The 16,802-nt window shown below is 34.1% G+C and overlaps 1 protein-coding gene across 4 annotated transcripts in view; it reads right to left on the bottom strand.

Annotated features, from left to right (window-relative positions):
* The window catches only part of Hmt-1 (ABC transporter ATP-binding protein/permease Hmt-1), an 89,809-nt gene that overhangs the window by 29,769 nt on the left and 43,238 nt on the right, over window positions 1-16,802 (bottom strand). For all 4 annotated transcript variants that reach the window (XM_075365320.1, XM_075365311.1, XM_075365305.1 and 1 more), the window contains 3 exons: window positions 14,862-15,037; window positions 9,560-9,765; window positions 2,536-2,743 (listed from right to left, as the gene is read on the bottom strand). In XM_075365320.1, the coding sequence (XP_075221435.1) occupies window positions 2,536-2,743; window positions 9,560-9,765; window positions 14,862-15,037 (590 nt within the window). The remainder of the gene's footprint in view (window positions 1-2,535; window positions 2,744-9,559; window positions 9,766-14,861; window positions 15,038-16,802) is intronic.

The raw sequence follows: 16,802 nt of genomic DNA, 5'->3' as shown, positions 1-16,802 counted from the left end.
TTCAAAAATCTTTTCCTGACATTTAAATTAATTTTTGATGTAAACAAATTATATTTCTTACTGAAGGCTCGTTTAGCTTGTGCTATTCGGCATTTTATATCGCTCCTGCTTCGTCCATCTTTAGTAATTTTACTTCCCAAATAACAAAATTCTTCTACCTCCATAATCTTTTCTCCTATTTTCACATTCAGTGGTCCATCTTTGTTTCTACTACATTTCATTACTTTTGTTTTGTTCTTGTTTATTTTCATGCGATAGTTCTTGCGTAGGACTTCATCTATACCATTCATTGTTTCTTCTAAATCCTTTTTACTCTCGGCTAGAATTACTATATCATCAGCAAATCGTAGCATCTTTATCTTTTCACCTTGTACTGTTACTCCGAATCTAAATTGTTCTTTAACATCATTAACTGCTAGTTCCATGTAAAGATTAAAAAGTAACGGAGATAGGGAACATCCTTGTCGGACTCCCTTTCTTATTAGGGCTTCTTTCTTATGTTCGTCAATTGTTATTGTTGCTGTTTGGTTCCTGTACATGTTAGCAATTGTTCTTCTATCTCTGTATTTGAACCCTAATTTTTTTAAAATGCTGAACATTTTATTCCAGTCTACGTTATTGAAAGCCTTTTCTAGGTCTATAAACACCAAGTATGTTGGTTTGTTTTTCTTCAATCTTCCTTCTACTATTAATCTGAGGCCTAAAATTGCTTCCCTTGTCCCTATACTTTTCCTGAAACCAAACTGGTCTTCTCCTAACACTTCTTCCACTCTCCTCTCAATTCTTCTGTATAAAATTCTAGTTAAGATTTTTGATGCATGACTAGTTAAACTAATTGTTCTGTATTCTTCACATTTATCTGCCCCTGCTTTCTTTGGTATCATAACTATAATACTTTTTTTGAAGTCTGATGGAAATTCCCCATTTTCATAAATATTACACACCAGTTTGTATAATCTATCAATCGCTTCCTCACCTGCACTGCGCAGTAATTCTACAGGTATTCCGTCTATTCCAGGAGCCTTTCTGCCATTTAAATTTTTTAATGCTCTCTTAAATTCAGATCTCAGTATTGTTTCTCCCATTACATCCTCCTCAACTTCCTCTATAACACCATTTTCTAATTCATTTCCTCCGTATAACTCTTCAATATATTCCACCCATCTATCGACTTTACCTTTCGTATTATATATTGGTGTACCATCTTTGTTTAACACATTATTAGATTTTAATTTATGTACCCCAAAATTTTCCTTAACTTTCCTGTATGCTCCGTCTATTTTACCAATGTTCATTTCTTTTTCCACTTCTGAACACTTTTCTTTAATCTACTCTTCTTTCGCCAGTTTGCACTTCCTGTTTATAGCATTTCTTAATTGCCGATAGTTCCTTTTACTTTCTTCATCACTAGCATTCTTATATTTTCTACGTTCATCCATCAGCTGCAATATATCGTCTGAAACCCAAGGTTTTCTACCAGTTCTCTTTATTCCGCCTAAGTTTGCTTCTGCTGATTTAAGAATTTCCTTCTTAACATTCTCCCATTCTTCTTCTACATTTTCTACCTTATCTTTTTTACTCGACCTCTTTCGATGTCCTCTTCAAATCCTCTATAAGCACAGCATTTTGTGAACGTATTTTAATATCGTATTTATCAACTAAATAGCTTTTTTTTATTTATTATAACTTCTTAATTGTTGTCACATTGATTATCAATGTGACAACAATTAATATCAATGATGAACATGGAGAATGCTTTCACCAGGAGATATCTACAATGAAAACTCGAACCAGGGAAAATGGAACCCAAAAATGTTAGCCAACTACTGTTGGAATCTAAAGAGGGATCTACCGACAGCAAATTACAGCAGAATATCTGAAAGAAATAGATTTTAGGTGGGTACAAAATGAATTTAATGTATTGTCACATTAAGTTTACCATATATTTTTTTATTTCAACAGGAATTTCAACTGTAAAAAAACTGAGCCTGACAGAAAAATCTATTAACATATATGAAATCAGCACTAAAAATACTATAAGAATCAGTCATTTTACTCGTTTAACAAACAAAAAATTAAATTTTGTTGATCAGTGTAATTCTGTATAATAAAGAAATTAGAGTATAAATGTCTTCTAATTAAGAGATTTTTAATTTAACTGCAATTATAATAATTATGAATAATGGAGAATTTTCACTGTTTTAAATCTGAAAATTTCTTTTGATCAATGGTTACATTATTTATATGTATTTAATGGTACTTAAAACATTGCTTAAAAATTAAGAAAAAAAATTTAAAACAGGCGACAGTGGTAGAAAATGTACTAAAGAAATATTTCATTAGTTTTATATCAGATTTCTGAAATCATAAGGACTAATGCATTGAATTAAATATTGCAAGTGTGAACTTGAAACAATTTTAGCTCCTTAAAAAAATAAAATAAAATACTTACTGTATATTAACACTATCATAAATTCTAGCCTGGTAACAAAATTATAATAATACACTATTTGAAAATGGAAGTGTGAATATTACCAACGCCATTGTTTTCCCAGGTGGTACAGTAAATGTAATATTACGAAGAACTAGTCTTTCTCTGTTATATGCAAATGATACATTTCTGAATTCAACTGCTCCTTTAGTAACAGCAAGAGGTAAAGCTCCAGGGGCATCAATTACTTCTGGTTCTTCAGACAAAAGCTCCAACAAGTTTTCCATATCAATAAAGTTCTTTTGAATAGCCCTACACAAAATAAATAAGAAAAAGAAGAGTATGCAATAAAACTGGTCTCAAGTACAAACCATCTATACCAAATGAAATTAAAAAACAAAAAACTTGATTATACTTACAGAATGTATTCTTGACATCTGAGTAGCTTCTTCACCTTCTTTTCAAAAGTTTTGGGTTTTAATCCTGCTTAAGCTTGGAATTTTTCAATTACTAAAAAAATTGACCTATAATCATATATATGGTATGCCTCCAAGTTCCAAGATAGGGTATTCTTCATCTACAATTCATATAGATTAGCATATGACTTATTTTAATATGCAAGAGAAGGCTGTTAAACTACGACAGTGATTTTCACTGGTTTACTTTACATGCATCCAGATGTTCAACTTAAAAGAGGCTCTATCATTTAGATTAGTTTATAAATAATAGTTTATTGGCAAACACTTACATAAATATAAACAGAAGGTGCTGTAAATGATGTACATCCACTTCTGTGCACTTGTCTACATGTCTGACCATGTTCCTGGCTACTCTTGTTAGGGTACCCTGTCTATTTCCTGGATGGCATTGGTAATGTTTGTCTTCAATTCCTGCAGGGTGTTTGAATTGCTCCTATAAACAATTTCTTTTAAGTAACCCCAAAGAAAGAAGTATGGACTACTCGAATCAGGGAATTTTGAGGGCCACAATCCTTTAGAAAGGATTCTTCCATCAAAAAGATATTTAGCATCGTCATAATAGAGTGAGCTGTTTGGCAAGCAATGCTATTTTTGCAAACAGTAGTCACACTCATTCTCTTGTAGTAAGACTATGAACTGTTGGATAATTTCCTGGTAGACATTCCCATATGGGAAGTGATGAACCCTGTAGCTACAACAACCCCTCCGTTCCTAGCCCTAATGGGCTTTACCAGAGCTCATCTTCAAAAACCTCAGCAGTAGACATATAGCAGTCTTGGCTTGGCCAGGATGCCATTGATGCAAATGCTGCAAGCGACATTCCCATCAGTGTACTTCAAACAAAGGTGGAGATGAAGAAACAAAACATATCTCAGTTAGTCTTAAAAAACACTGAATCCACAATTGCTGAGTGAAGGAACTGAAATCACCTACACCTACCTGAGGAGGTGAAAGTGAGTCGGACACACAACTTCAACTAAAATTAAATCGCACAAAACATAAATCTAAAACATAAACCATAACATAACTAGTAAAGAATTAACAAGAACAATAAAGACAAAAGAGACAAAGGAAGCCCAGTCAGGACTAAGCCCCCCTCTTCTATCCTTTCTTTTGCTACCATGAATTCCTCAATTACAAACCATTCAGCATGGTTACCCGAGTTCTGATGCAAATTCAGCACTGACCCAAGAATCTCTCATCATATTTCATGCACCCATATAGCACGTGAAAAGTGTCATCTAACACTCTGCACTGTGGGCATAAACCTGAATCTGGCCAGCTTGCCCTGAAAAGCACTGTGTGCTGAAAGAAACTGTGGAACATACTTGTTCGAGGAAATCTAGGAGGCATGCTACAAGCACCTAATATCTGGGAAGAGATCATTTGTATACCACCTGTTTTCTGTCTCATCCCATCTAGTTTGCCATAAATCAAATCTATGCTGCTCTTTTTCCCGGATCTTTTCAGAAGTCAACTCACCCAACTTCCTAGCAGCATAACGTTCCTCCTGTGTTTCTACCACAAGAATATCAATTGGTTTCACTTCCAAATTACCAAGATCGCCTCTCATGAATTAGTTCAGTAACCACTTGTTACCATCAACAACATAAGTCGTTGGGCCCTCAGTAAAATATTCTGGTAACTTTGAGATTTTAGCCTCTCCGCTCAAACAGGTGCTGCATACAGCATAATAGCTTCGCACAAGTCTTTGAACAGGATGATTATAGTCTTAAAATTAAGACCCCAATCAAGATTGACTACACATCAAATTCCGAAGAAGGCACTACAGGCCTTCTCTGCGATGTATAAAAGGTGCTTCTTGAATTGCAACTTCTCTCCAGAAACAACCCCGAGGTACTTCTGAGCCTGAACATATTTAATACATTGGCCTGCCATCAAAATGCAAGGTTGTTGACTCACAGCCAAATGGACATTGAAGAGAAGGGGACATCATAGTGGTCTTATCCGGGTTGAATGTCATCTTGTGTTGATGACCTGATGACCTTGTGTTGATGCACAAGTGGTCCTGAGTTCAACCTTCCTGCGTGAGCATCCTTCGACCAGCAGGATCTCAGCTGCAGAAGAAAATCAAATTTGACTATTCACAACAGAGGACCCAACGCACTACCTTGGAGACAACCCTTGGCTAATGTCTTACCAACCTCAAAGTTACCCTCGCGGAGCAACACATCACGATGACTGAAATAGCTTTGCAGTATCTACAATTCACTATCAGTACAATCTCTTCTTTGTGATTGGTAAATAGCTGAAGGCCACAACACAGGTTACTAAAAGTACTGGAAATGTTCAGGAAAATTCCTACGACATATTCCGCCGCAGTCATCGATAGATACACTCATCACACAGAGTATGGCGTCCTCGGTACTTTTTCTGGGACGAAACCTGCACTGGTTCTCCATCAATAACCCACGCACTGTCAACTTTTCATTTACATGAAAATACAAGACCTTCTCAAAAACTATACCAATAACTGGCCGCAACATCAGGGACCTGTAAGACGAACAGTAGAACCCTTGTCGCCTCATTTTAACAACAATTGAACATTCCCTTTCATCAGACATATAGGGAAGCACCCGCCAAACAACAATTTATTAAACATTTGTGAGATAGTTTTCACACTTACCCCTATAGAGCGAACAAAGAGCTCTGCTGTTATCTTGTAAAAGCCTGGGCTTGACCACTGCCTAAACTACAAACAGCCTGACAAACTTTGGCCTCAGAAATCACCAAAGACAATGTATTCCCAGAAAATAGTGACCTCACACCTCACCCGCAGATGGTATGCGATTTCCGCTGCTTCATTGTCGTCAGGCAGCAAGCATTTTAATAGTATGCGCAAAATTTTTGATTCATCTGATATTACGCTATGCCGAGTCAAGAGAGCAGACAAAATCCTTTTTATGTTTGTGTCCCAAAACCCTATACACAACACCCCAGGGATCCTTGCTCCCTTGTCCACCAACAAAGGAACGTCAGGATTCCTTAATAAATTGTTGTTTGGCAGGTGCTACCCTGTATGTCAGAAGAAAGGGATTGTTAAATTGTTGTTTAAAGGAGGCAACAAGGATCGCACTGTTAGTTCATTCTATTATTTTCATAAGATCCTGCAAACCTATAGACAGCCATTTGATAAAAACCACAATCCTTACTACTCACAGAGTGCTTAGGAGCCCTTATTTGTGTGTTTACAATTCACACAAGTAGGACGTTGGTCTAGTGGTGAAAGCATCTTTGCAAATCAGCTGATTTCAAAGTCAAGAGTTCCAGCGTTCAAGTCCTAGTAAAGGCAGTTACTTTTATATGGATCTGAATACTAGATCGTGAATTCCGGGGTTCTTTGGTGGTTGGGTTTCAATTAACCATACATCGCAGAAATGGTCGACCTGAGACTGTATACAACTACACTTCACTTACACTTATTCATATCCTTATTCAACCTATGAATTCAACCTGATGGTGATTCCTGGAGGCCAAACAGGAAAAAGGACCCTCTGATTTTTTGGGACATTCATAATGCTTGTGGCCCTCCTCTCCGCAATGTGCATGCACCACTGTCAGTTGCTTACAGAACTTTGCCCCGTGTCCATACTGGCAGCATTGACCTTGCAAGAAGTGAAGTCTACAAACAGCCTACCTTCAGCAACAACACATTTCCAGAGTTCAGGACTCACCTCAAACATGCTGTGGTAGCGGCTCGGCCTCATGCCTACCCGTTTTAAACAGTAATTGACACTTGAACTTAAAGATCATTTCTGTCATCTGAGTATTTTGTTCATATATCAGTCATCAACTCAACCTCAGATAAATGCCTGTCTGTCATAAACAATGACCCTAGGGTGCCTCCATCATTTGGGGTCGACATTAATATCAGTTTTTCTGGCTTCGACAGAATCTGAAATGACTTTAATTATCTGCTTATCTACTGCTTTGATGACTAACTCCTTTTTAGTTTCACAAATGTTTCAAATTTTCAGGTTCTAACTCTTTTCTCAAAGGACAACCTGATATTCATCCTACATCTCCTTGCTTGACTTACCAGAAACCCCCTCTTTTAAATTTATGAAAACAACCTCCGGTTTCTTTCGATTCAGCTGGCCTCGCACTTCTTCTTGCAATAACTCAGCATAAGGCTTATGCAAAGGCACAACAACAGGAACTGAAACTTTTTCCTTTACTATGACCTCTCTCACTTCAGCAGGCCTTGCAGCTAAGGCTTCATACCCCTCAATTAGAGCCAGGAAAAAGAATTTAAAATCCCTAAACTCAGAGGAAACCAGTTTTCATGAACCCAATGTTCCACTTTTAATACTCTCTTTTCTCTGTTTAGCCTCTGGAACCACTGTAAGGCATTACTTCCAAGGATGAATGAGGATGATATGTATGAATGTAAATGAAGTGTAGTCTTGTACAGTCTCAGGTCAACCATTACCGAGATGTGTGGTTAATTGAAACCCAACCACCAAAGAACACCAGTATCCACTCTTAGAACTGTCAAAAAGTAGCATGAGCATATCATACTGTTCATTAAATTTACACAGAATTGGACCAGAATTCCCTTGATACCTATGAACCTAATGAAATTCACCAATAAGTTCAAAACTGCTTGAGTTGTAACACCAGACACTCCAGCCCTCGATTCCTCCTCTCCTGAGGACGAATCATCAATTTACAGTTTATACCTCGCAGACAGGAATGGGCTTTTGCCCCATCTGGGCCTACTCTGTTTCTCTTTTCCTGACATAACACATACTAATTACGTACAAACACCCAATCAGAGCAAACGTAAACAGTAAAATGAGTCAATCAGGACAAGGTCGATGCCTTGTTCAGGTTATAGGCTGGTGCGAAAACACAGCAACCAATCACAATGCAACAAGATGGTGACCATTACTATGGTAAACAAACAATGCTATGAATTGACAAAACTATTAGAAATTATAATAATTTTCCAATAAACCACAAATAAACAACACAATTAAACACTAGACACCTAACAAAACACAACAATGACACAAACTCACCAAATGAGATGGAATTCAATCAAAAATAACCACCTGATAACTTATGGCCCAAATAGCCTAGGCTACCCAAGCTAAAATAAATGAAAATAATTAACTGTACCAAAATAAACCCCGTTATTAACAAAACAGCCTACAAAACCTTTCCTAACTGGAGGAAAACAAAACTAACTACTGAAATGAAATAATTTGAAACTAAAAACTAGTATGGCTGGAGCAGTAAAAGTATATCTTAACTCAACCAAATCGTGCGTCGAAATATTGTTGATTATGCAAAAATAATTTTGTCCTACAATTCAATTTACTTAAAAATCAAGAACAGGTTCGCAAATTTAATAACCCTCTTATGAAAACATACCCTATCTCTCTGCAATGGTCCACTTTTGGGAGCGAGGTCAATGCCTACATCTCACACACCATAGCTACAATTACAGAGTTCTTCAAACATCCATCTCATCCTAACAGTGAATATGTAAGCTAATCGGGGCTTGATGCCAAAACCCCTATCTTGGTGAATTAAGCACCTGGATGACCTCCTAGCCACTTGGGAGCAGCATCCAGTTTTAAAAAAAAATAAGGGTCCTATTATTCATTGCTTTGAAACTGCACACCATACGCCTATATTTTGTGGGTGCAAGGGAGATCTGGGTTGGGCACACTTCTGATCTATGAAATGATGAAAAATGCACATGAGGCTTGTACAATAGCAAACATGGTAAAGATTGAAAAGATGACGGCAAGACAAATTTTATCATTAATTTGGTAAGACAAATTTGTATGCATTAATAGTTTACAGATTCCTCACGATGAAACATAACAAAAGTGGGTTTTTCTATATCTTGAAAAATCAACTAGCCTTAATTGGAAAGGTTGTCACATGAAATGAGACTTAAATATTTCAATATTGAAAAATAAAGATCATATGGTTGCGGTAGAGACCTTCTGAAACTCTGAGGATGAAAAATGCACATGCAAATAAAGATTTATGGTGCACAGAATGCTTTCGTTAATACCAAATGCACCGACAATACTGAGAAGGTAACTCAAGGTCAAACAGTTTATCAACAATATTATTTCAAGGTCATACTAAAGCTTTACAAAAAATTTATAAAAATAAGCTTTAAAAATAATAATTATCAACACAATGCATCTACAAAATCTGTCTTTCTTGTCAAGCAGTTTTTGGCAAGAGAGTAGATTACAATTATGGAAAATCCACCCTACGACTACTACCTCATTCTAAAAAATCAAAATTTGCTTAAGAAAATCTGCTTTTCCTCTTTTTTGAAGAAAAATATGAAATCAAAAACAATTAAGTTCTTCATAAGTTTTTACAAACAAAGACTTTCAACAATGGAAAAGTACATGCACTAGAGATTGACCAAGATGGAGAGTGCTTACAGAGAATAATGTAAAAAAAAAAAAAATAAAGTTCAAATCTCATATTTTAATCATAATTATGCCAATTATTAATGGAATAAGTAAATAAAATATAGAAGTAGTTTCATTTTATTGTAGCAAACAACTATTTCTTTGTAATCTTAATGTTACAATTACCTGACAAAACAAGGAATTTAGTTAAAAGTAAATTTTTAAAGAATTATTACCTGTAATATGTTCCAAACCAGTTAAGTGGTACGTATAATTGAATAATATATGATGCAAACAAGACATAATCTCCAGGAGTTAATTCAAAAGTCTTTGTGACCATATGAACACAAAGCAATGAACCAATCAAAAGACCTCCAGATATAATTATATTTTGCAATGAATTTAACAGCTGTAAGGAAATTATACTTTTCCATTCTTCCTCCTGCAATGATAATAAAGTTTATAAAGAACCAAATAATAAATTTAAAAAAAAACAGTCATTTTACAAAAAAAAAAAAAAAAAAATATCTTTTTCATTTACTATTTATAGGTAATCTATTTTAACTCACTACTGTTTTCAAATTTCCCTAGACTAAATATTTTTACTTCATGTATGAAACATACTGAAATTTGTGACCCAAAATCCATTGCACAATAACAACTATTTAATTTTAAAGAAATATTAGATAACCATCTAAAAATTTGACTATTTATACCATTATCACTGTTTGACAAAAAAAAAGTTTTTAATGTTTCTCTAAGTGTAATATCAGTTCTTGAATTGCTTTTTTGTGAACATTACAGATCTGTAAATACAATTTTTCTATCACCCTTAGTTTTAAATAAATTACGCTTCAAAAAGAATTAAGGAGGAAACATAGTTAAAATCTGTAAAATTTATAATTTTACATGGCTGTACCTGTGTTAGAATGATTTCGCTGATGCTTTTCTTTTATAAATAGCCTCAGGCACATCCCAAATTAATGTGCAACAGTAATCGGCTAGCATATTAGTTACATTCCATTCCCTTTATAAGCAGCTTTCCCTCACCGAAATGTCTTAATGGAAACATTCATCGTGTTGATCATTTACGTCTCCGAGGTTGTCCGGGAAAAAATCCACATGTGAGTGGAGGAAATGTATTTTCAAAAATATGTTAAATCCCATAGCTCTGTATAAAGTAAGAAATTGGTTAACAATATCGTGGAAATTGTCGGATTTTTGTTCACAGAGAAAAGTTTTGCAACGTCTTTAAATGAAGCTAAAGCTGTACTTTCTACATTATTTAACACTGAGTTAACTCAGTTAAATCATCTTTGACCAACTTTCTTATTTGAGGACCAACAAATATTCCTTCTTTAATTTTTCCTTCACTTACATTTTGAAATTTCTGCCTGATGTACAAAAATCTAGGACTATCCTTCGTTGTTTACGCCATTCTGGCATAAAGTTTTCCGTTATTTTCTACGAATTCCAAGCTAGGGTGGGTCCCGTTGTTTTGTTACAAGGAATGTTTAAATCTCACTTTGTTTTGTATTTCTGGGTTTGTAAAGTCCACCTGTTTCTATTATTGTTCTTGTGTTCGACCCTCCCACCGTCATCCTTAGCGACCGCGTCCATTCTTCTATCGAGCTATTTCTGACTACCCTTTTCATACACCCGTTATTTTTTCGTCCCCTTACTAATACATGCACACATCTCTTGTCTTTTACACACACTCTCTCCTGTCCACTACCTGGATCTGGTTACCCCCGTTTTCTTTCACCATCTTTTCGGCAGAGTAAATCCAACATCTCACCAGTGCAGTCGCCTAGGGCCATACTCTCCTGCAAACTTTGTGGTAACATTCCTCACTCAAGCAGAATCTCAAACTCATCACTACACATCTGAGATTCTACGCATCATGCTACCACCAAACCACATCACACCTCTGTATTCCTGATACACCGTGCGGACTACGCCCAGGATTACATAGGTATTCATCTTTACTTGCTGTTACGAGTTCATCTCTGGCTTATATTTGTGTACTACAGGCAAGTTCAGTTTTTCATTACTTATTACGTTAAACCATTATGTCATCATTCAAATTTGTGGAACATTCAGTTAATCATACCTATGCCGTTCAAGTTTCAATTTCACTTTAGTACAGTCATGACAGGTTACTTACAGAAGGCTGTCATTGTTCAGATGCAACCTATTTCATGTGCTCAATTAAGTTCAGTGTGATTATATTGTAATTAACTCTTTTGTACTGTAATATTATTGTGTCCTTTTCTACGTCAAACTAGAATTACATTTTTACATTATTTAATGTTAAGTTTGTGGTTTATAAATCAGGAAAGGCCAGTGCCAATTAAGATTTACTGTAATTGATTTTTCTAAGTTAATGACATTTGTTCGTTCCTAATTTTTTCAATATTACAGCATTTGTCAGCAATGCAATAGTTTTTCAGACATACTATATTTATTGATGTTATATTTTTCTAAAGTCATAATTAAAATTAAGGTGTTTCATGTTCTCTTTCAGGCTTCGTCAAAAATGTATATGGTCAAAATCTGTATTTAGAAGCGTATATTCATGTATTTTTTCATTTAACTATCATTGTTCAGACGCTGATTTCAGCTGATATATTAAGTAGTTTTTAAGGTTATGATAATTATAACATATATTAATTTGTTTTCATTAAAATCCAATTTCTTTTGGCAAATACTAGCTGTGTGTTTTTTTTTTAACTTTACCCAACATTCATTGCTTTTACAAAATTTTTCATTAGTCCTAGCTTGATATGGAGAGGGGGCAAAATAATTTTTTTGGGTTCAACAAAGAGCTCATGAATAATATTTTTCCCATTTGGAGTTATCTCATTTCTTTCACTCTTTGGTAACATAATGTTTATCCCTAGCTCGGCTGTCCCATTTGCAAAGAAAACACAAGTACTTATAGTATAGCCTAATTGCATGCCTAACAAAATAGCTATAACTTTCAAATCACTACATATATTCCAGCTATGTTGTTTATAATTTATTTTTCCAAGAACGTCTTTTACCACATCGTATGTTTCTTTCAAATAATTACCATAAGCGATTGGTATGCTAGGATATTTGTTACTGTTGTATAGTAGAACAACCACTTTTAAACTAAACTTGGACGAATCTATGAAAAGGCGCCAGTGCTCAGGTTTATGAACTTGTCCTACGTGCAACATAAGTTTATCAATATTTGTGCAATGAACCAAATTATTTTCATCAATAAACTGAGAAAGTTCTTTCTGTCGGCTTCGAAAGCCCAATTATTTGTATTTTTTTGAAGTAAATTCCAACCTTGCGGTCTTGAAACTTAACAGTTCAGCATGATTTTTTTATAAATCTAAATTCTTAACAAAGTCATTTAATTAATTATGATATAAGATTATTGGAAGATAATTCAAAATCAATATCACTGTTGTCTTCTTCAGTACTACTTGATTCTTCATCGCTGCTCTCGAAACATACATTCACAGGTGGCTCAGGAACTGGAATAGTTTCACTGTGAGGTACAGGCCTGATGGCAATGAAGAATATTTTACAGTATGTTTTGATTTTTTATAAATTCCTGACACACTTGTTAAATAAAAGTAACAATCGGTTAGATAATCCTTTTACATTGAAAGTACAGTGATATGCGTTTTTAATTAAAGTTGTAATGTTTTACCTATTTGATTTTACGGTAACCTTACCACATACATAACAAAAGACATCCACATCATTTACACAATTTTGAGGCATTATGACACTGCACTGATAACAAACTTAAGACAGCAATAAGACTGAAAAAAATTAATTCATTCCTAAATTCAGTGCTTAATACAAACAACACAGCTGTGTTTTCAGCTACATGTTTTGACCTGCACAGACATGATTAATCTTTTCTATGAAGGCTTACTCTTCATATTAGATTTGTCATAATATGTAATTATGATATGATTTAATTGTTTGTCTAGTATTGTTTATTTATAGCTTACAAATTATATTAACAAAGTTAAACAACAAAAAATGAGCTAACAAAATATATAGGAGCTTAAAATGTTGAAAAATAAAAAAAATCCCTTAATTAATATTTAAAAATTTTTCAAAAATGGTAGGTGATATAAAGATCATACTTTTTTCAGCATCAAAAAACAGATTAAAATCGTGTATCACATGTTAGGAAACAAAAATTATGTTTATCAGTGTTATCTATAAAAGGGATAATTAGAAAATTTAATCATAAAATTCCAAACTCCAAGTTAGGTTATTTTCACATTCTTCATTTTTACCTTCACTTAAATTTTCCAAATCAAACACTTACACAGTATGCCTGAAAAGTTCCTGAACTAAATGAAATAAAATACAGATTTAAAGATAAATGAATTTACTCATATCAGCCCTCTACATAGAACCCTTCTCTAGTAATACAGTCGTTGCAGCGCCAGTAGAGCCTGTCAAATGCTCTGGAGAAATCACTTTGTGGGATCGCCTTCAAATGCAGTGGAAGCCCAAGTCGTGAGCTCGCACAAGGTCACATGAACACAACATATGTGGCTGAATATAACTTGAGACTGAAGTGACAAAACGTGATGAAACTTTGTAAAAATACTTATCAGACATTGTACTACATTGTTCCTTGGTTGATTGAGAGATGGCGCTACTTGTATCGAATACAGAAATTTAGTCTGGGAACTTTTCAGACCTACTATGTAATTTCTTTCCTCAGTTAATTCTTCACTAATTTCATTCACAACATTAATAAAAAAAATCAGAAAATTTATCTGATTCAATGATAACTACATAACTATTACAAACATAGGGACACAGTGTCATATAAAAACAATGCATTAGCATTCAATCAAGAAATATATAAAAAAAAAATTAAAACTTGATAGATTATGAGAGAATCATTTATAAAGAAATCTGAGAGATGTGTCTTTACTACTTAAACAAGAAACTATCATTCTCTATGTGGTAAAATGTGAAAAAAGTTTAAATGAGACTAATATGAACATTCTTTTTTATATTTAAAAAATCCATTTGAGACCCAACATTGGAAAGTGATGAAAATATTCTATTAAATAATCAGTTAAAAAATATATTAATATACATAGAATGAAATTCATTCTGAATTTAGTTACTGTTGAGTAGCTGAAAAGTGTTTTAGAATGAATTTAAGAAGTTTTACCAAATTTAGGTGCCTTTAAGAGAAAACTGATGATGCTGTTATTAACTGAGAATGTATCATCATAAGGAAATTGTAATAATATTAAGTACTAACTTGATAAAAATAATAACTATAAATAATAATTTATATGTATATAATAAGTATTACATAAACAGATACATCACAGTTTTCATTAACATATATATTCAAACCCAGTTCCAAGTAAACAAATCAAAGCAGTGCTGACAACACTACATTTTATATGAAGACCTTAAGTTAAGTAATTATTATATGTTATCGAAGAAGGTACAATAGCAGGTACCAGGTACTTATTAGCGTAATAACCATAACTAAACCCACCATACCTGATACTGAAGAACAGCTTCTCTGTATGCTGAAACCTCATATTCTTCAGCGCCATAATATTTTACTGTTTCAAAATTCAGTAAAGAATCAACACTACGAGCTTTAGTAGCATTATCAGCAAGATTCAAACTTCGTTGAAACTTTGTTCTCCATTCAGTTACAACAATTGTGCAAGCTAGAATTAAACATGTAAATATATTTGTCTGTGTGAACACTAATATATTTTTTTTATTGAGTTTAGTATTTGTGTAAAATTTTTAACACAGATGGTTATGAGGGTCATTTAAATATAAACTGGAATTTTTCATGTGGACTTAGGAAGAGAAGTGAATGTGGTGAGGTGCTGCGGCTAGTTAATAGGACATGTGTGGAGTGGAGCTACTGGCCAGCCATGCCTGTTTCAACATCAGTAGCAAAATGCCAGTACAAGAGGTACCATTGTCTGTTGCACAATGAATTACAATCCAATTTCTTGCCAAAAAAGGTGTCAAATCCTCTGAAACTTTGACTCAACTCCAAGCATAGTTTGGAGCTGCTACACTGGCAAAAACTCAAGTGTTTAATTGGGCCAAAAAATTTCAAAATGGCCATGATGCAGTGGAGAAAAAGTCATGAACATCGTCTGTGGACCAGTGTCAATGATAACATTCAGACCGTTTGTGATCTTGTAGAAGCAGACTGCTGCATAATCGTTGCTGAAATTGCATCAGTGGTGGGGATAAGCATTGGGAGTGTGTATACAATGTTATCAGATACTCTTGGATACAGAAAATTTTTAGCTAGGTGGGTTCCATGTTTTCTCAGTGAGGCACAGAGAAATGTCTGAAAAGACATATGTCAGCGATTTCTGAAATTTTGAGGAAGGAGTATCATTTTTGGACTGCATTGTAACCTGCAACAAAAAGGGTCTACCACTACACCCCGGAACGCAAGAGAGCAAGTATGGTGTGGTGGAAAAGTGGGAAGGGGACACTGATCAAGGCCAAGAAACAGTTGTCGGCTGGAAAAGTTCTAGCAACTGTGTGTGCAACTGAAAAAATGTGCTACTGATTGATTTCCTGCACGAACAAAGGGCGGTAAGCATGGCATATTATTGCCAGTTGTTGGGTGATGTCACGGCTGCTTATCGTAACAAATGACACCGGCAACTGATTTGTAACATCCTTCTCTCCACAATTATGGCCAATTACAATTATGGCACAATTATGTCATTATAATGACAATTATGGCCACATACAGAAGCTCAAACTCACGATAAACTGTGGTAAAATTCATAGAATACCTCTTGAACACCTGCTGCACAATCCAGACTCCTCACTGTGTGATTTCCACATTTCTGGTTTGCTGAAAGAAGCTTTAGGAGGGGAAAGATTAAAAAACAATGCTGCAATTGAGCATTACATGCGCAATATTTCTGTTGAAGTAAATGTAGAAAAATAAGGTAATTAATTTGTAATTTTATCTAATATCAATAAAGTAATGTAAATTCCAGTTTATATTTGAATGATCCTTGTAATATAATTTTTTTAAACTTCTCTCCATTTGTTACACTCTATTATTAGAAAATGGAACTTACTTAAAGAAATACTATTTTGAACACTCAAAAAACTTATTTATATAGGCTTGAAAAGAAGCCCACATAATTTTTGTCTATAGTTACGCAATTCAAAAGTTCTTGTGAATTTTGCAGGCTTTACCTATTATTCTCTAAAAAAAATAATATAATTTTTAATAAAACATAATCTTATTTAGTAGATATCCAAACACAGTTAGAAACACTGAATCATTAAAATGTTTACTATAAAATTCTTTTGTCAATAATAAAAAAAAAAAATTTTACAATATTTTGGAAGTATTAAAAAGTAATAACTGATAATAATTTAGTACAACTCTAAAATAATTTATAAAAGTTTATAAAAGAACAGGATGCAAATTGAAAT

Source organism: Lycorma delicatula, chromosome 1 (assembly GCF_047948215.1).
Source record: "Lycorma delicatula isolate Av1 chromosome 1, ASM4794821v1, whole genome shotgun sequence".
In the NCBI taxonomy this organism is placed as follows: domain Eukaryota; kingdom Metazoa; phylum Arthropoda; class Insecta; order Hemiptera; family Fulgoridae; genus Lycorma; species Lycorma delicatula.
This window is presented reverse-complemented; position numbering and strand designations above follow the sequence as displayed.